The following is a 21,613-nucleotide window of genomic DNA, read 5'->3' on the forward strand; positions in this document are numbered from 1 at the left end:
TCTGTTGCATTCCTCCTTTCTGTACTGTAGGGACTGATCACAGCTCATGAGCAGTTCAAAGCAACTCTGCCAGAGGCAGACCGTGAACGCCAAGCTATCCTGGGGATTCATAACGAGGTGTCAAAGATCGTCCAGACCTACCATGTCAACGTGGCTGGTAGCAACCCCTACACGGCCATCAGTCCACAGGACATCAATGGCAAGTGGGAAAAGGTGAGAAAGGGTCATTTCCTGAATTAATCAGCCATGCATCTAAACCAAGACTGGTGGTTAAATTGTATTTCCTGATTTGCAACAGTTATCAACAAGTTTTGTATTGTGGTAAGCAAATGAGCAGGCACTCGGAGGACAAGAAATCACTGCGGCATGGTGGAGCAGCATTAGTTGCTACCTTACAGCGCCAGAGGCCCGTGTTCAATCAAGACAAGTCAAGACTCAAGTCAAGAGAGTTTATTGTCATGTGTCCCAGATAGGACAATGAAATTCTTGCTTTCTGCAGCACAACAGAATATTGTAGGCATAAATACAGATCAGATCAGTGTGTCCATATACCATAGAATATATATATATATACACACACATAAATAAACAGATAAAGTGCAATAGGCTGTTATAGTTCAGAGTTTGTTTGAAGTTGTGTTTAATAGTCTGATGGCTGTGGGGAAGTAGCTGTTCCTGAACGTGGATGTTGCAGATTTCAGGCTCCTGTACCTTCTACCTGATGGCAGCGGGGAGATGAGTGAGTGGCCAGGATAGTGTGGGTCCTTGATGATGTTGGCAGCCTTTTTTAGGCAGCGACTGCAATCGATCCCCTCGATGGTAGGGAGGTCAGAGCCAATGATGGACTCCTTTTTGCAGCCTTTTCCGTTCCTGGATGCACGCTCAAGTTGTCGAACCAAGCCACGATGCAACCGGTCAGTATGCTCTCTACTGTGCACCTGTAGAAGTTCGAGAGGGTCCTCCTTGACATACCGACCCTCCGTAATCTTCACAGGAAGTAGAGGCGCTGATGTGCTTTCTTTATAATTGCATCAGTGTTCTGAAACCAGGAATGATCTTCAGAAATGTGCACGCCCAGGAATTTGAAGTTCTTGACCCTTTCCACCATCGTTGATATAAACGGGACTATGGGTCCCCATCCTGTCCTTTCCAAAGTTTACAATCAGTTCCTTGGTTTTGCTGGTGTTGTGGGCCAGGTTATTGTGCTAGCACCATTTGGTCACTCGGCCTGACTACGGGTACTGTCTGTACGGATTGTCTAGGTTCTTCCTGTAAGCGGATTGGATTTCTCCGGGTGCTCTGGTTTCCTCCTGCAGTCCGAAAATGTGCAGGTTTGTAGGTTCATTGGCGTCTGTAAATTGTCCCTCGTGTACAGGAAAGAACTAGTGAATGGTTAATTGTTGGTCGGCGTGGACTCAGTGGGCCGAAGGGTTCATTTCCTAGCTGTATCTCTAAACTAAACTGTGTGTTTTTAAACTGTTTTAAACATTTCTGATTAAACGGGCCTTATAAAGCAGGAGGTGACAGCAGCTGTCAGGGCTGATCTGAGGCATCTGCCCCACCCTTTGTGTGTGATTTTGGCGCTGTTTGGAGGGGGCAGGTTTAAAACGCGATTTTTACTAGGCTGTTCCAATCGCAGATGTTCAGCCTAGTAAATCATTAACGGAGAATCGCTGCAAGACCCGGTCGCAAAAGCTATTATTAGTTTTATAGGCCTCGAATAATAGATATAATAGTTTTAAAAGCTCTCGTTCACTCCGCAACCTCTCGCAGCCCCAGGGTTTTATAAAGCAAACTATTAAAGGTAAGCCCTTATTTTTACATTAAACCTGGGGCATATATATAACCACCTATATCAAGTTATCTATACGAGTAGTTCATTAGCCCCTTTTTATATCCGCAGTCTTTTCTCGGCATTTGAGGGCACTAATGTTAGCGCGATGTGAGAGATTTCTAAAACCAGCGCGTTCAATTGAATCCCACTAGAAAGCCGATTAAATGGGCATTTATTTACATTTGAACACCAAATTCCTTCCATTTGGCCTCAAATTAATTAAAAAAGATTAATGGCCATTTTCATATTGGAAATTTGTGAATCTTGTTCCCTTGGACACATAGGCTATTTAAAAATGTTAATCTTTCATTGAGAAATGTGCTTTTGACTATCTAAGATGACAGCTTTTTTGTAATGTCCATTGAAAATCAATAGGGAACAAGATGCTAATTTCCGAGTATGAAAATGGCCATAACTTTTTTAATACTTGAGATAGGCCAAATGGAAGGAATTAGTGTGTCAAATTGCTGTATTGTTATGCCCATTTATCTGATGGGAGTAAATTGCTGTGACGCGATTTTTAAAATCTCAAAATTTTGACATCGCGCTAGATCAAACGGGCCTATAAAGCAGGAGGTGAAAAGCACTGTCAGGGCTGATATGATAAAAGGGCCCATGATGCTTCAGTTCATTAGATAGCTTGTTATCACGTTGCAAGAATATGAACCCACTATCAAAAAATGGAAGGGACGGGGGACACAATTTTTTGCTTTATAAAACCCTGCGCGCGAGAGGTTGCGCAATCAGATAGTATTTTAAAATTATTCGGAGGCTCATTATCCAGCGCTAAATGCAGCTCATACTGCCTTTCTCGACCGGGTTAACCAGCGCCCTGTCTGGACTGACGGGACACCAGGCTGCTTCTCCGCGATGGCCATACAGCCTAGCAAACCCAGGCGTTTTAACCTGGCGGGGATGTCAAACACCTCAAAATCGCGGACCTGGGGGGGCAGATTCCCCTCTGACCCCCCGGTTTTTTTCGCCTCTGTAACGTACCTACTGACGGTACAGTGAAAAGCTTTTGTTGCAAGCTAACCAGGCAGCGGAAAGACAATATTTGATTACAATCAAGCTATTTACAGTGTAGAGAAGAAATGTTGCTATAGGAATAGAGATTTAAAGGTGTTGAGCAATTGTAATATGTGATTATAGATCCGCATCTGTGCCTAGCACGTAAATAGTCACCTGGGTTGGGCGCCATCTTGGGAGGAGCTGTCTTGGGGCCTGTCCATCACTTGCAGGGCAGCCATAGGACAAAGGCTGAAAGGGAGCTGCATGACCACTGGGTGGTGGTGCTGGTGGAGGAGAAGATGCAAATGCATGCAGCCATTTGCTTTGAGTGCAATCCTGCACTAATGTGTAGCTCAGTAGTACCTTTACTCTGCAGTCCAAGTCTGCTGTGCCAAACTCTGCTGTTATACCTTGGAATGTAATCTCTTTGAGGAAACAAACTAAGAGAGAGATTGCTCCCAGCTGAGAATGCATTCCTTCATACTATTGTAATCTGCTGGATCATCGCATTGGAAGCCATGATAAGAGAGAGCCAGAGGCCAATTCTTTAATGGACCATGCTAAACCTCCTTCCCCATATTCCAGCTCCGTTTCATTTATCACTATTTACTTGTATTTTGAATCATGTGGTAAGCATTTCATCATATTATTGAAAAAAGACACACTAAAGTATTCTTTGGTCTGTCACGAGAGAAGATTATCAAGTAGATAGGGGAGAGGGTTGAAGATTGTTTTTAAAGCCGCTTTGGAAAAACAGATGCCACATCCCCAACCCATGCTTATCCCTACCCCATGCCTGTTCAGAGTAGAGAACTTCATGGCCATTCCCCAGAGCACACTGAAATACCAAGCCAATAAGAGCCGAGCACATCCTGTACTATCCACCACATACTATGTCCATAAGCTCCACTCTGTCCCTGTTGTGCATAGTCTCAGGATCCTACATTAGCCTCATCAACCTCAGAACCCATGGTGCTGGAGTGTAAGTGATTCATCTTTCTTTAGACTTTTGGGATACAGTGTGGAAACGGGCCCTTCAGGAACAAAAATATTTGGGCCTCCCTCACAACCTGTATTCCAACCAATGGAAAATATCTGAGATTTATCCTCTGGGGTACTTGGGATTTTATGCTGACAGAACTTTGAAAGAATGAGATGCGTTTAGTTAAGTAACAATTACATTTTGATTTCAGGTTCGACAGTTGGTGCCGCAAAGGGACCATGCTCTGACGGAGGAGAATGCTCGGCAACAGTCCAATGAGAGACTGCGGAGGCAGTTTGCAACACAGGCCAACGTCATTGGCCCTTGGATTCAGACAAAGATGGAGGTAATTCCTCATCACGGTGCTGTTATGAGAAACATGATTGTTTGTATTATTAAAGAATATATTATTGCAGCAATATTGACACATGCAGTATTGGTGGCAGTGCTGGTCGTGGGAAGTGCCAGTTAATGGCCAGCATATCAGTCCTTGCTCTTTTCTAAAGAGCGCTAAGAGGTCTTTCATATTTGCAGAGAGAGCAGATAAATGGCTTAATGTCTCATCCGCAAGATGCACATCGGACATGCAGCATCCCCTCGGTAGTCCCATGCTAGTTTATATTAAAGTTGAATGTTTTGGATCTGTGTAGTGTAAAACATGACACATTTTGTACAATGCATCCTTCAGAGCTGTGTAGTGGCCTCTCCTTTTCTGCGAAATACATTCTTCTAGCGACCCAATTGCAGCTATGCAAGGGTTATGTTCACATGTTAGGGAGAGGGGGGCGCAAGTTCAGGGTGTCACATCTATCCCCTGGCTTTTTTGTATTATGCGCTTCAAAATTGACTTTGCCTGGAGTGAAACCCAGCAACAATAATTTCTGAATCATATTGCATCACTCCAGAAATCCAACTGAGCATTTGATGGGGTCCTTTCCCATGCCATACTCTTCTTGGAGTATTGAGAGAGAAATTAGGATAAGTCGTCCACCCACACAGCTATGCTTTACTAACATCACTAGATTTAAACACTGCAAGCTAAGTCTCTCGCCTACCTTGGATCCCAGGCAATCTCCCACACAATGCCAAGCCCACACTGACCTCCAGTCTTGTTCCGAGTCTTACAAGGTCCAGGCCCCCCAAAGCTGGCACCCTCTGCCAGGTCCTCGACCAGCTTCCACCAAGAGTTCTCTTGCCCAATACAACTGCTCCCCCAATGCCAGCATGGAAACCTCTTTCTTTCCACTTCTTCAAGCACCTCATCTCCCTCCCGAATGCCAGCATCTATCTGATTGCTCCCTCTAGGCCATAATGCTCCTGGAAAATTAATCCCTCTCCTGGCCCCGTTGGCACCAGTTCTTTGTGGAGACCAGGGACATTTCCATTCCTTATTCAAGCCCCAGCGCTCATGCTCTGGATCACCAGTCCTCTCCCACCCCCTCTCAAACCATGGACCTGACATTAGGCATGTGCAGCTTATTTTCCATTGCAAATAAATGTATGGCTCTGAAACTTGCAGAAGCTGGTGGCCTCATGTTGGAGGAGTAAGTACAAACATTTATCATTGTCTGGCAAATGACCCCTCTATCATGACAAGCAGCCATCTAGACTGTCTCGGCCTCTATATCGAGTTGCAGTTCCTCGGCTTTATAACTCTGTTTGAGCTCTGGATGTTGCACAGGCGAGGTTAGAAACACAATATAAAGTCATACAGCACAGGAACACGGTCTTCAGCCCATCGAATTCATGCTAACCATCAATCACACATTTGCACCAATTCATCCTTTTTCTTAATTTTTCCCATATTCTTGTCAACTCCCCTAATTCCACCACTCACTTATACATTAGAAGCATTGTTACATTAGAACCAATGTTGCAATAGCCAATTACCCAATCAATCTTTGTGATGTGTGAGGCACATGGCGAGATCGCAGAGAACATGCAAACTCCTCATAGACAGTGCCCGAGGTCAGGATTAAACCCAGTTCTCCAGAGCTGTGAGCCAGCTACTTTCCTCTACTGCTACTGTGTTGTCCTTGCCTGTGCAGCAGTTCTATTCACCGCCCGACATTGACCAGCCACCCTTCTGTCGAATGTGTACAGGAGATTGGCCGTATTTCCATTGAGATGCACGGCACATTGGAAGATCAGCTGAACCACCTCCAACAGTACGAGAAGAGCATTGTCAACTACAAACCAAAGATTGATCAGCTGGAGGGAGACCATCAGCTCATTCAAGAAGCACTGATCTTTGACAACAAGCACACCAACTACACCATGGAGGTGAGAGCATTCCATGCACCCATTGTGGCACTGAGTTCTACTTAACTGCTGCCATCATAATGTTGATGTATCTATGGCTTATGTTCAGGTGTTTACAATCTCCTTGTGCTGCTGTTTCACAACCTTGTCTTATATTTCAAAATTAGAAATCCAGCATGGAAACAGGCTGTTCGATCCACCGATTCCAGAGGTTTATTATTTATTATTGTCACATGTACTGTGGTACTGCAAATATCTTGTCTGTTGCATGCTATCCATTCAGGGAAAAGACTATGCATTACAATCAAGCCGTGCACAGAGTACAGACGCAGGATAAAGGTAATCACGTTTAGTGTAAGGTAAAGTGGGATTAAAAATAGTCCGAGAGTCTCTAATGAGGTAGATGGAAGATCAGGACAACACTCCAGTTGGTGATGGGATGATTCAGTTGCCTGATAAATAAAAGCTGTGAAGAAACTGTCTCTGGAGCTGTGTGTTTTAACATTTCTGTTCCTCTTGCCTGAGGGAAGAGGGGAGAAAAAGGAGAGACCAGGGTGAGACTGATCCATGATTATGCTGGTGGACTTGCCGAGGCAGCGTGAAGTGTAGATGGAGTCAATGGAAGGGAGGTTGGTTTGCACGATGGTCTGGGCTACGTCCACAACCCTCAGCAACCAAGCCGACCATTGATCACCCACACATCCATGTTATCCCATTTTTGCAACCTACACACTTGGGGCAATTTAAAGAAGCCAATTAACCTAGAAACCTGCACATCTTTGGAATGTGGGAGGAAACCAGAGCACCCGAGAAGACCCACGGGGTCACAGGGAGAAAGTACAAACTCCGTGCAGACAGCACCCATTGTCAGGAATCGAACCTGGGTCTCTGGCGCTGTGAGACAACAGCTCTACCGCTGCGCCACTGTGCCACCCATATTGTGTTGGAGTTTACTGAAAGAACTGGTTCTCTTCCCCTTTTGGTGTTTCTGGCACATTTTCCTTGATCCAGTTCATAGCTATAAACGAAAGGGGTACTGAGTGCATCCTGTGCACCCCTTCCTCCCCACCAGTGGCTGGAAACCCAGCACCATCTAGGGGTCAGCTGACCCTTGTCTCTGCAACGCAGATCTTCATAAACACAAAGGCTCGATGGTTTGACTGTTTACAGCACATATGCTAATATCTCTGTGCAAGTCAGGAGTGGAGCTTATGGAAATTGCCAGTCGCATGGCAATACGCCCACACAGCGCAGGCACTTGCGAATACTTTGACTGCAAGCAGTCGCTTTGTTCCTTATAGCCAGTTACTACCCACGTGTAACCTGGGCTCCTTTAAATAAACTGCATTTTTATTTAAGTAGAAGGCTTTACCCCATTAGAAGTGAAGTAAATTGCAGAACGATTCAAAGATATTTATTTGAGATAAACAGCATGATGTCAACTCGGAATCGTAAAACAAAGGGCTACATTCTCTTAATGAAAAAGGCATAATGTATCGCATTTCATCTGTAGAAATCTACCACGATATTTTTTCTAAGAGATATTTTAAAACATTTTTTCGAAATAAGGGACGATTAGCTCATTAATTAGTCATACAGCATGGAGACAGGCCCTTCGGCCCAACTTGCCCATGCCGGCCAAGATCCCCCACCTGCCCGCATTTGGCCCATATCCCTCTAAACATTTCTTATCCATGTACCTGTCCAAATGTCTTAAACGTTTTTGTAGAACCTGCCTCAACTACCTCCTCTAGCAGCTCGTTTCATATACCCACTACCCTCCATGTGAAAATGCTGCCTCTTAGGTTCCTATTAAACCCTCTGGTTCACCTATGTCCTCTGCTTCTTAAATCCCCTAATCTGGATATTTATGCATTCACCCAATCTATTACACACCTCTATAAGATCACTCATCTTCCTGTGCTCCAAGGAATAAAGTCATAGCCTGCCCAACCTCTCCCAATAGCTCAGACCCTCAAGTCCAGGCAACATAGTTGCAAATCTTCTCTGCACCTTAACAACATCCTTTCTTTAGCAAGATGATCAAAACCAAACACAATAATCCAAATGTGGCCTCACCAACATTTAGTTCAGCATCTTCTATACTCACTACTCTGACTGATGAAGGCCAATGTACCAAAAGCCTCTTGACTACCCCATCTACCTGTGATGCCACTTTCAAGGAACTATGTATCTGCATTCATAGATCCCTCTCCTCTATGACACTCCCCAGGGCCCTGCCATGTTCTTTAACTCTGATGGATAGACCCTTAGTTTTGTACACTGATTGTGAATCACCACTTCAGTTTTGAGATCTTATTATTCAATAATAATACTTATCTTAGTAATATTTGTGTCACTGCCATGGTGGGCACATTAAAAACAGGAATTAATCAATTTTCTAAAATTACTAGCCCTCTGAGATTATATCACATTAATTAGTATAATTTACTTGTGAAATTAAAATTAGAATCGAGTCAGAATGAGCATTGATAAAGTAAACAGGTCTAAAATGGGAATTGAAAGTCAAAGCCCGAAATAAAAATAAAATGAAATCTGAAATAAAAATAAAGAGTGCTGGAAATACTTAGCAGGTCAGGCAGCATCTATGGAGAGAGAAGAGTTAACATTCCATGAGAACTTCTCAAGTTCTACTGAAGAGTCATTAACTTGAAATGTTAACTCTGTTTTTCTCACAGAATGCAACCTGCCCCGCTGAATATTTCCAGCACTTTGCTTTCACTTGAAATGCAAATGGTTGTACTTGGAGCTGCTGAAGTTGCAATGTTGTTTGTGGTTTTGAGCACACATAACCCTTCATGCATCCTCTTCCTCTCACCATGTTGGCAACCGTTACTGGAGATAGGCCAGCTCCTCCGTTTGACATGGTACCAAACACCTTGTTTTGTTGCAGATCTAATCAAGGTTGCTACGAGAAGGACATTCAGAGTGCGGGGAGATACTATGGAGAATTCATTAAGCAAGTGCACTGATTTCCCTGACTTCTCTTTGTTTCAGCACATCCGGGTGGGTTGGGAACAGTTGCTCACGACCATTGCCAGGACAATCAATGAAATTGAGAACCAGGTCCTGACCAGGGATGCCAAGGGCATCAGCCAGGAACAGATGAATGAGTTCCGAGCCTCCTTCAACCACTTTGACAGGGTAAGCCAATGGCTTGATTTGTTGTGGGTGTGTTTTTATCAGTGAAATCCGTTCTTTTTGTTTTGGCTGAGATTGCTAGCAGTCCAGTTGTATGAATATTGATTTCTCCCACTTCAGCATTCCCTCTCTCTCTATCCCTCCCCCATCCAAGTTGCAATAGCTTCTAATTTTCACCCTACAAACAGCTTACAATGGCCTGTATCATCATTACTTTTTTTGCATATCTTTCACTCATTGTTCTATATCTCTCGTTTCCCTAACCAGTCTGAAGAAAGGTCTCGGCCCGAAACGTCACCCATTCCTTCTCTCCAGAGATGCTGCCTGTCCCGCTGAGTTATTCCAGCTTTGTGTCTATCTAATGTTAAAGGATGGTCCTTCAGAATGCTTTTTCCTGACCTAAATCTCTCCCCTTCTTTCTATGCTAAAGGTAGAGGTTGGGGCTGATTTTCCACGAACTGTACTTATTCTTCAATGAGATCTTCAAGGCCCACTCCCCATGTGTAAGACTTGCATGCCCCGTGTCTATTGCAGTGATGTGTGGGAATAAAATCGCCATTTAACCCAACCATGAGAGATGTAGGGTAATTTATGTTTTAGCAATGAGTAATTTTAACATGCCCATGTAATATGCCTCTGAGAACGGAATAGCAAAGACTAGGTTGCATTCTCAGCAGTTTAGCAATGCTGGTGTTGGAAACTCAAGCTGCAAGAAAGGGAAAATGATTGCTGGCTCCCCTTTTAGCAACTGGTAGGCACCATGGGGATGGGAATTCACAGGTGGTGCATGATCTGAGAAGAAAACAAAAGCAAATTGCACAATGGGCGTGCTATAATACTCCTCATTAAAATTAGATAATGTATCCTAGTGCAAGATTGGCTCTTAAAGGTGCAGCTATCTCTAGTATAACACATCACATGTCAACATTCTGCTAACCAGTGTATTTGCTCTTTAAATTACCCGGACATTAGGTTTCAATGTGCTTAATCTCTCAATTTTAACTTTGCAGTGTAATTGCCATAAAAGATGTGTTTAATATTGCAAGTTTAAGAAATTAGAAGTGCATGAGAAATATGGATTGAATGTTTTTTTTCTAAATGTTGATTGCATCATTGCGTTTAAGGAGTTGAATATTCCATCTCTCACCAAACCTGCTTGCCTGCCTGTCACTGCATATCCTTATCCTGAGCACTGTGTCACTGCATTAAATGATGCATCCACTCTTGGATCTGCAGCTTTGTTGAATTGTGTTGATACTTGTTTATTTTAAGGTACTTCTGAATGTTTTTTTTTTTTAAATGCTGTTCTATCTAATGTCGTGACGGGAATCAATATTAATAATCATTGACTGAAGTATTGAAAATGGGATCAAAGAGAGACCAGGCACAGTTTAGAAAAACATTATTTATACATATATATATTTTATTTATTTATTTTTTATTTATGTTTTTATTCAGTACCTTGATGAAGCTCAAGGGAAGCAAAATGACCAGCATAGACTGATTGGGCCAATGGAATTCTGCAAATTGTAAAGCTCTGGGTATGCAGAACCATTGTTCTGTGAAGTGAGGGGGCCTCAAAGATGCTTTGTTAATTGTTTCTATTTTCTGTACTTTTTCCTATTCTTTCACCAAAGAAAATGCAATGACAACTTGGATCTCACACAGAGAAAGCTCTCCCTAAATCAATAGGGTTCAATTGCTTCCTTCGAAGGTTTTATCTCCACTCTTCCTCAGCCACTCTCCTCACTCCAAACCAAAGATCATATAGCAGAGCTCCGCTATAGGATCTTTGCTCCAAACCAAAGCCTGACAAACTTGGATTGTGATCACTTCAGTAAGGAAATGCGATCCTAAAAATTCACCACCATATCACCATCCAATTTTTCCACTGTGTTTGTAAGCAGGAGTGAAAAGCAATTTGCTTTTTTTCTGGGATATAGTTATGTTGCCAATGCTGCCAATTGAATCCATTTGTAGTGATTGTGTGAGCCGTTTTGTTCCCAATACACAGCAGCAGCCAACACAGGCTTGCTTACCTCTCTCTGCTTGAGAAAGGTCATTGTGAGAACATTTGGAAATGCTAGTAGTGCTGTTGCATGAAATGTAATCATATCTTTTGGAAGTTAATTCTAACTTTTAATATTAAGTTGATTTGGATACCTCTCTGATTAATCTCTTGTAATTAAGAGGGCGTCTTTAGAGATGCAGCATGAAAACAGGCCGCTCGGCCCACTGAGTCTGTGCCGACCAGTGATCACCCCATACACTAGCACTATCATACACACTAGGGACAATTTACAATTTTCGGACCTGGGTCTCTAGCGCTGTAAGGCAGCAACTCTACCGCTATGCCACTGTGCCACCAAGTCAGTGATTAACTTTGGTTCCTGTCAGACAACCTACCAGGGAGTGCATCTGTCTTGTAGTATGGATATGAAGCTGTATCATTTGGAACCATGATGTTTAGACTGTTGTAATATCTAATTTTATGCACTTTGTTTCCTCTTTTATCACTTGCATGATCTTTTCCCTTCCCCATTTATCCTTTGCATGCACAACTATTCACTCTATCCCCGACCCCTTGCCCTCACCCAACAACTGCTGCCTCCGTCACCATGCATGGCGTCCCACGTGGCAATGCCTAACCCAGGATCACTCTGGCACCCTCGGAGCAGAGGAATTCAAAGCCTGCCTCATCAGCTTGGGGTACGATATTGGAAATGATGCACAGGTATTGATTGCTAGCATATGTTGTGAAGTACTCCAGTGACCTGCGTTGAATTAACTAAACTTGTGTTTTTTTTTCCTCTTTTGTTATCTGTTGATCTCGCTGTTTCTCTCTGTCTACGATGAATTCTCCTTTGTAATTTGTCTTCCTTTTTAATTGACTATTTTCTCCAAATTGCTTACGACTTTGAACCTGTCTTACTTGAAACATTCTGTATGCTATCCATCTGTTGTAATCTCTTGTTTTATGTTTGTGTTTTCCACTTTGATTCATCATTGACGTTTTTCCACTTGACATTGCTATCTCTTTCTCCCTCATATCCTGATGATCTTTCACTCTGTCTGTCTTGTTGGTGTCTCCTTCCTCCTCTCTGTAGAAGAGGACTGGAATGATGGACAGTGATGATTTTAAAGCTTGCCTTATCTCCATGGGTTACAATCTGGTATGGTGACTTCCCATTCCTTCTATTATCAATTTGGTTCTGAAGTTGGGTGAATGTAAGCGATCCATCCATGCTAACTGGCGTTTGTTGTTGAAGTGTTTGGATTAATGATTTGCTTTATCCATAAATGGAATTCTTTGGTTGCCTTGTTCCGGTTTTTCAAGCTGGTGCCCCTTCATTTCCCCGTGAAATGTTCTGGCCAGACGCATAGACTATCCATTTGGCACGAGTAACTGGTTAATGCACTCACGCTGATATTGTGGGTTTCCTCTTGTTATCTGAAAATTGCCAAGACGTTGTTGCCAACATGCCCCTTGGTTTCAGGACCCCCTCCTCCACTGTGAAGTATGTTCAATGAAGACTTTTTATCATAGATTCCTAGAATTGGGTAGGAATACATCGGGTTGGCATACAGAGTAGGCTAATCGAAAACCATAGGACATAGGTTTTTAAGAGGGAGGGGGGGGGGGGGGGGGGGGGGGGGTGGTGAGAGAAGATTTAACAGGAACCCGAGGGGGCAACTTTTTCCACACAAAAGGTGGTGAGTACATGGAACAAGCTGCTGGAGGAGATATTGGAGGCAGGTACTATTGTAACATTTAAGAAACATTTAGACAGGTACATGGATAGGACAGGGTTAGAAGGATATGGGCCAAACGCAGGCAGGTGGGACTAGCATAGATGGGCCGGTGTGGGCAAGTTGGACTGAAGGATCCAATTCCACACTGTATGGCTCTATGACCTCTGTCTCTAATCGGACAGCACAGAAACAGGCCACTAAAGACATTTGCCTGCATTGGGCCTTTATCCTTCTTTGCCTTTCCCATCCCAGTACTTACCCAAATGCATTCTCAACTCTTTCCCTGGCAGCTTTCTCTAGGCAAGAACCACCTTCTGTGTGAGTAAACATATCATTTAGGTCTCATTTAAATTTCTCCATGCCGACCTGTGCCCTCTAGTTCGAGACTCCCCACCCGTGGGAAGCAGAATCTAACTGTCCCCCCTAATTTTATACCCAAGAGGTTTATAACATTTTATAGTGAGAATAAGCCCAGCCGATCCAATCCAATTTTTAGTGAATAATGACTTCAGGGCAATATGGTGGGCGAATAAACAAGCTACGCGTGGTGCATCAAAGAGATCTTTATTGTCAAAGCAAAGAGAACAACACACGCGCGAATGGGGGAAGGTTGACCCGGGGTTCATCATATATAGTAACTAGGGCACACCCCTGTACCTCGTGACAACTCCATCCCGCCATTACCCAGTCACGTGACCCTACCCCCGACTGCCGAGGGTTCGCATAATAAGTGGCCTAACCACCAGGTGGCGCCATAGCGAGCAATTGTCTAAAGTGTCAGCAAGGAGTAGCATGAATTTGGAACTCCCTATGATGAAAGATAGTGGGTTCTCAGACATCTTTCAGATCTCTTTATCAGGTGGAAGACCGTTTTGACCCTTCAGGTTTGTGCTGGCTGTCCGAAGAATCACATTCCCTACTTTCACAACTGAGATATGAAAAAGTACTGAGGGGCTTGGTGCAAAGGTGAGGAAATAAAGTTGAGATAATCATCAGCTTAATCTAGAACTGGGTCAATGAGCTGAAAGGCCTTTATCGATCTTTATCTATTTCAAATATGGAATTCTTACCGAATGTGAAGGGCCTGGTGCAGAGAGGATGTTTCTGCATCCAGAGTTCAGGACCAGAGGGCACAGCCTCAGAATAAAAGGATGCACATTTAGAAAGGAGATGAGGAGGAATTTATTTTGTCAGTGGATGGTAAATCTGTGGAATTCTTGATTAGTACGGGTATCAGGGGTTATGAGGTGAAGGCAGGAAAATGGGGTTGAGAGGGAAAGATAGATCAGCCATGATTGAATGGCAGAGTAGACTCGATGGGCCAAATGGCCCACTTCTATGACATGAACTTATGAATTCTAAAGCCACAGTTACACCTTTCCTTCATGGCCATCCTAATCTGTTGTGTGATTTCTGAGGAAACACGAATCCCAGGGCAAATCTCTCCACTCACTGTAGTTTGTCATTGGAACATAAATAGGAATTCACCAAGTGGGAAGAACATAAATTGGCAAAAAATAATCAATGCAATAAATGTTGATTAATATTTCTGAATTCTGGACCAAAGGCAGCAAAACTAAATTGATCTAATTATTTACCCGAGCCCTCTAATGGGACCAAATGGCATCTCATAGTCATAGAGTGATATGGTGCAGAAACAGGCCCTTCAGTCCAACTTGTTCATACCAACCAACATGTCCCACCAGCCATATCCCTCTGCACCTGTCCTATCCATGTACCTATCGAAATGTTTCTTAAACGTTGTGATCGTACCTGTCCCAACTACCTCCACCGGCAGCTTGTTCCATATACCCAGCACCCTTTGTGTGAAAAGTCACCCCTTGGGTTCCTATTATATCTTTCCTTCCTCACCTTAAACCTGTGTCCTGTGGTTCTCAATTTCCCTATTCTGAGCAAGAGACTTTGTGCATCTACACTGTGCATCTATTCCTGTCACGATTCTGTGCTTAATGTTACAGCACAACAGAGGGATAACCAAGGGGCACCACAAAGTGTAGACAAAGTAGACAAAGGGGCACCACAACTTTGGATAAAGCAAACCACACAAATTGTACACCCTGAAAGTTCAAATATTCAATAGTTTGTTTATCTTTGAGATGATATTAATTGGTGCTGGAAATGTAACCATAATGAAAAAGTTATTTAGATCCTTAAAAGAATAGGTTGATGTCATGGTGAAAACAAATTAACACTTACTTTGGTAACACTTACTCTGTGAACCTCGGAGGATGGAAGAGTACAGATAAGATTGGTTAAGTCACTCAACTAATAAATATTTATTTGTAATGTCGGTATTTTAACTGTGATAAATGATGCTGAGTGTAATGGATGTATCACTAACTTAATACCGGGAAAGATATTCCTAAAATAGACTAAACTTATTCATTAGTCATGAGAGAGAAAGTAAAATAGTCCTGGCACAGAAATTACAGAAAACAGAATGCAAGATCAATCCCAAATTTGGAGAGAGAAGTGGGAGAAATACATAGAAAATGTTCTCTAAATATGTGATTACCAGGCACATATAACAGACATGTTAAACGGACACTCCATAAAACATGAACTTATTTGATAGATAAATTGTTAAAATAATATGGATAGAGACCTTCTAGAGTAATTTGTTGGCAAACTTGTCCCTTCCTCTGTTGGCCCTGAATTAATTTCAAACCCAGATGGACCAGTCACTCCCTACACAAATAAAAAGCACATTTACAGAACCAGAGATTACATGTAACTTTCTTCATTCATTCATTCATTTGTACCATCACCTGAAAGTTAAACAATGTTGTTGGTATCATATCATTTTGATTTTCCAATATTATGCCAAGACTCAAACTATCACGTTCTACACCTGCCTTCGTTCTACCCCATTCAACCCAACCCAACCTACGCTTATCTGAATAAGTAACGGGTACCTTGGCCCTGTGGACTGAGGATTTAGTGTATTATGTTCAGTTTTTGTCACCAGTTTATAGGAAATATGTGGTCAAGCTGGAAATTGGCTTTGGGCACAGGTTGTGATTTGTCTCCAATGAAGCAAAAATCTGTGCACATTATCAGAATAATTGTCCGAAATCTAGAGGATGCCAAATGCTTGTCCATACGTCTTTGGGTTAGGAAATACAAAGCTAGTGCTGGAATTCCATCCTGATATATAATCACCCAAACTGTTACGCAAAGGCCACATATCTTATGCTGTGCTCAGAATGGTCTAATCTTGACAGAGAGATCTGCATAGAAAGGTTTGGCTGGAACTGTTGAAGCCAGAGTGAATGGCTACTCCAACTAATGTCTAACTAAGGCAGTTGCTTGAACAAAGAACAGTACAGCACAGGAACAGGCCCTTCGGCCCACAAGCTCTGTGCCGAACATGATGCCAAGTTAAACTAATCTCCTCTGCCTACACATTACCATATCCCTCCATTCCCTGTTTATCCATGTGACTATCTAAAAGCCTCTTAAACACCACTTTCTTTCTCAAATAAATTTCAGACGTAATACGCAGTTAAGTGTCTGTTTTTTTGGTTAAGGAATAGCGAGAGACATTTCCGGTTACCTTTTGGGAGGATAATCTCCCACGGGATCTTTTATGTCCATTTGTATACCAGAATTAAGGGACAGAAGTTTAGGGGTAATATGAGGGGGAACTTCTTTACTCAGAGAGTGGTAGCGGTGTGGAATGAGCTTCCAGTGGAAGTGGTGGAGGCAGGTTCATTGGTATCATTTAAAAATAAATTAGATAGGCATAAGGATGAGAAGGGAATGGAGGGTTATGGTATGAGTGCAGGCAGGTGGGACTAAGGGGAAAAAAAAATTGTTCGGCACGGACTTGTAGGGCCGAGATGGCCTGTTTCCGTGCTGTAATTGTTATATGGTTATATGGATCTATGGTTTTACATCCAATCCAACATTTGGTGCATGCAGGAATGCAGAGCTGCCTCTTTATAGAACAAAGTTGTGCGACTAGGTCCTCAATTGGGCCTCAGTTGCATTTCTGTCGCAGCATGCCTGCACTTCCACAAGGGGTTGTGTGGAGAATCACGATGTGTCCTTGCATAACTTTGATTCCTCCAAGTTAGCACATGCCACTCACTAATCTGCAACAGCAGAAATTTCAGCTGGTGTAAATGGTAGCCGTAAAATGTACGTTGTGACCTCACCAGGCGGAACATGGGAAGTAATATGGGGAAGTGCATGCTCTTAGACTCATAAGAAGCTTTGGTACAGTTGCTGTGGTTGATGATTTCAGAGTGAAGCAGAGTTCGGACGAATCATGAATATCGTTGATCCCAACAACATGGGAGTCGTAACATTCCAGGCTTTCCTGGACTTTATGTCTCGGGAGACCACAGACACGGACACTGCCGACCAGGTCATGACCTCGTTTAAAGTCCTAGCTGGCGATAAGGTAAGCTTGTGTACTAAACACAAACACTATTCATTTGTTTGCTCCAGTTTTATGCTTTGAATCTAGAAGTTGAGAGGTCATGTATATAAGACGTTGGTGAGGCCACATTTAGAGTATTGTGTTCAGTTTTGGTCACCATGTTCTAGGAAAGGTGTTGTCAAGCTAGAAAGGGTGCAGAGAAGATTTACAAAGATGTTGCCAGGACTCAAGGGCTCTATTTCTCAGAGCGTAGGAGTACGAGGGCTTATCTTAATGTGGTGTACAAAATCATGAGGAAAAAAAGATCAGGTAGATGCACAGGGTGGGGGAATCAAGAACCAGAGGACAAAGTTTTAAGATGAGGGGGGGGGGGGGGGGGGGGGGGGGGGGGGTGTTAGAAGATTTAGTGGGAACCTGAGGGGTAACATTATCACACAAAGGGTGGTGGGTGTATGGAACGAGCGGCCAGAGGAAGTAGTTGAGGGAGGAACTATCGCAACGTTTAAAAAACATTTAGACAGGTACATGGATAGGACAAGGTTAGGGGGATATGGGCCAAATGCAGGCAGGTGGGACTAGTGTAGATGGGACATTTTGGTCAGTGTGGGAAAGTTGGGCTGAAGGGCCCGTTTCCACACTGTATGACTACGACTTCATCCCTTGAGGGGCAAAAATCAGAATTGTCATTGTTGGCTTGTGACCCTTGGTCTCTGAGCTATTCCACTTGTATGAAGCTGGTGTAAGTGGTAGATTATAGGACATAATTTGAGGTAGTGCAGCGGCACAGCTGGTAGAGCCACCGCCTTCCAGTGCTCGAGACCCAGCTTCAATCCTGACCTTGGCTGCTGTCAATGTTTATACATTCTCCCATTCTCCCTGATGGACATCCCAAAATTAGTTACTTAGCACTTGTCAGGATTAAATTCCATCTACCAGTGTTTTTGCAGCTGATCTATACCATGCTGCAGCTTTAAGCAACTATCCTCAACACTACAAACTTACGTATAATTTATAAACTTACTTATCAAACCTCCTACATTCACATCCAAGTTGTTAATATACCACAAAGAGAAAAGATCCTGGCAGTAATCTCTGATACACCACGGGTCACGCACTGACAATTAGAAAAACCTCGTCCCACCACTACCTGACAAAGTCTAATATCTGAAAAAAGGTCCCCATCCAAAATGCCAACAATCCGTTTTCTTCAGAGATGTTGCGTGACCCGTTGAGTTATTTCAGCATTTTGTGTCTATCTTCCACCACTACCCTCCGCTTTCCATCAACAAGCCTATTTTGGATCCAATTAGACCGTTGACCTTGGATCAATCGTCTGGACCAGTCTAGCACACTGGACATTGTCAAATGCCTCACTAAATGTCTATTGTGCTATCTTCAAAAACTTTCCTTAAATTACCTCCTCAAAAAGTCTCAACCACCCTAATGCTTTCCAAGACATCCACCTTCTTAATACTTACATGGAGGAGACAATCAACCTGATCTCACTATTCTCCATGTTCCTCTCGTTGGTGAAACAGAAGGGAAGTCGTCATTTAGCATCTCACCCATATTCACAGTATCCACACATCGATGACCCCTTTGGGTCCTAATCTACTTACAGAATAACTTACAATTCTTTAGACTTTGGAGACACTGCGTGGAGACAGGCCCTACGGCCCACCGAGTCTGCGCCGACCAGCGATCACCCCGTACACAAGCACTACCTACACACCAGGGCCAATTTACAATTTTACCAAAGCCAATTAACCTACAAACCAGTACGTCTTTGACATGTGTGAAGAAACTGGAGCACCCGGAGAAAACCCACATGGTCACAGGGAGAACCGTATTGAGCACTCGTAGCGGGATGGAACCCGGGTCTCTGGCGCTGTAAGGCAGCAGATGTACCACTATGCCGCCCTAACCCTTTACCTAAATCTCCTTCATCCAATTTGTCAAAGTTATTTCAGGATCTCTTTTTGGTCTCATTTTCTTCTTAAATGCTCTTCTACACCCTCTATAATCCTCCCCATACTTGCTGGATTGTAGTTCCTGATATCTATCATTAGCTATTTTTACCACAATCTAACCTTCAATAACCTTTTTGTCATCAAAGGATCCTTAGTCATTGCATTTTTGCCTTTCCCTCCTTACCAGGACATACTGACCCTCCTTAACTCACTCTAATCCTAACTCTCTTTTGGAAGACCACCACTCATCAGGTGTCATTTCACCATCAAGCATCTGCTCCCTTTCATCTTTTACCAGCTTCTCTTGGGCTATCAAAATATTAATCTGAGGTCCAGCCTCACCCCCTTACTGCGCAGTTTAACACTGGGACATTGTAATTATTTTACCAAGATTACTCATTAATCAGGAAATTCCAGATTACATTTGAAGTGTCAAGAGTGTTTAATTGTCATTGGGCAGAACATGTGAATGAAGTGTCCGTGGGTGAACCTTTTGGAACCAAGGGTCAAGGGAGTCAAAAGTGTTTAATTATCAAATGTGCCAACAATGAACTTCATGCTTGGAGCACCATAAACTGACCTGTAAAAACAATACTCATAGGGAATATATAATAAACAAAAATTCAATAGATTAATAACCCTAGTACTAGTGCAAAGCCATAGAAGTCCTAGTACAGCCATAGAAGGCCTGTTGGTCCAAGAGTGTAGTACGAGTTGAGTTTAGTTTATTTTCATGTGTACTGAGATACAGTGAAAAGCTTTTGTTATGTTCTAACCAGTCAGTGGAAAGACAATACATGATTACATTCGAGCCATCCAGAGTGTACAGATACATAATAAAGGGAATTACGTGAGTAACGTTTAGTGAACAATAGCAGGCCAGTAAAGTCCAATCAGAGATAGTCCAAGGGTCTCTAGTGAAAGCTCAGACTGCTTTCTAGTTGCTGATAGGATGGTTCATTTGCCTGACAACAGCTGGGAAGAAACCGTCCCTGAATCTGGAGGTGTGTGTTTATACACTTCCATACCTCTTGCCCGATGGGAGAGCGGAGAAGTGGGAGTGACTGGGGTGCAGCTCGACCTTGATTATGCTGGTGGCCTTGCCGAGGCAGCGTGAGGTATAAATAGAGTCAATGGAAGGGAGATAGACACAACATTCTGGAGTAACTCAGCGGGACGGGCAGCATTTCTGCAGGAAAGGAATAGGTGACGTTTCAGGTCATGTCTACTTCAGACATGTCAGGAGAGTAGTCGGAGGCAGTAAGACTGGTCGGAGAAATTAGAAAGGGGAGGGGATGGAGAGAGAGGGAAAGCAAGGGCTGCTTGAAGTTAGAGAGGTCAATGGACGCGAGGTTGGTTTGTGTGATGGTCAGTGCATCTGGGGAAGTTGGTGACAGTTGTTGGGGACATGGAAGAAACAGTTGTTACTAAAGATGCATCTTTCCTTCTCATCTCTCAGAACTACATCACAGCCGAGGAGCTGAGACGCGAGTTGCCTCCTGACCAGGCAGAATATTGCATCGCGAGGATGGCACCCTACACCGGACCGGATGCTATCCCTGGCTCGCTGGACTACATGTCCTTCTCCACAGCGCTGTATGGTGAAAGCGACCTCTAACTCTGCATCTTTTGTATGCAAACCAGTGTCTGCTCACTTCTATTTGGCTTTAAACTAAAGAAATTGCGGAATGTCTGCTTGAGCTGACAAGTGCAGTTTACAGAAGAATTTTTTTTTTCTTCAGGCAACTTCTAAACATATTTTATTATAGAAATAGGTATTTTTCTCAAAACGTTCCAAAAAAAAAAATCAAAATGCATCATTTAGTTTTGTTGTGATATCTGTAGTTAAGCACAATGTTGCATTTCATGATTTTCTACTAATGTACACATTTTATGTATATGAAAGCTGGCCACATTGTAACTCACTGTTGCACAACATTGAGCAAGTTCACTCAACACCATATAATAAAGGATTTATTTTATAAATATGTTAAATATTTTCAGACTTCTTTTTAACAACATCCTGCCTTGTATGTGACGTTTGCAGTGGTTTTGATATTTAATTTGTTACCCATTTAAAAAAAAAGCTTCCTCAATCAGAATATAGGCTTTGGATGTCCGTTTTCAAATGTAGTTCAAATATTCAGATGGAAAAAGTCTAGATTAAGATCCCAGTACAGGTCCACCACTGATTTTCCAGTAGCTGGTAGACAAAAATGCTGGAGAAACAC

At 43.0% G+C, this 21,613-nt stretch overlaps 1 protein-coding gene across 5 annotated transcripts in view; it reads left to right on the forward strand.

The window, feature by feature from the left end:
• actn1 (actinin, alpha 1) overlaps positions 1-21,368 on the forward strand; it is a 202,430-nt gene extending 181,062 nt beyond the window's left edge. For 2 of the 5 annotated variants that reach the window (XM_055640801.1, XM_055640800.1), the window contains exons 15-21: positions 31-213; positions 4,039-4,173; positions 5,931-6,110; positions 9,108-9,254; positions 12,359-12,424; positions 17,275-17,433; positions 20,842-21,368. In XM_055640801.1, the coding sequence (XP_055496776.1) occupies positions 31-213; positions 4,039-4,173; positions 5,931-6,110; positions 9,108-9,254; positions 12,359-12,424; positions 17,275-17,433; positions 20,842-21,000 (1,029 nt within the window). In that variant the 3' untranslated portion in view covers positions 21,001-21,368. Of the gene's footprint in view, positions 1-30; positions 214-4,038; positions 4,174-5,930; positions 6,111-9,107; positions 9,255-11,904; positions 11,986-12,358; positions 12,425-17,274; positions 17,434-20,841 lie in introns of all 5 variants that reach the window. The other 3 variants (XM_055640799.1, XM_055640798.1, XM_055640803.1) reach the window with 2 other exon arrangements.
• The last annotated feature ends 245 nt before the right edge of the window (positions 21,369-21,613 follow it).

This window comes from Leucoraja erinacea, chromosome 9 (assembly GCF_028641065.1).
Source record: "Leucoraja erinacea ecotype New England chromosome 9, Leri_hhj_1, whole genome shotgun sequence".
In the NCBI taxonomy this organism is placed as follows: Eukaryota; Metazoa; Chordata; class Chondrichthyes; order Rajiformes; family Rajidae; genus Leucoraja; species Leucoraja erinaceus.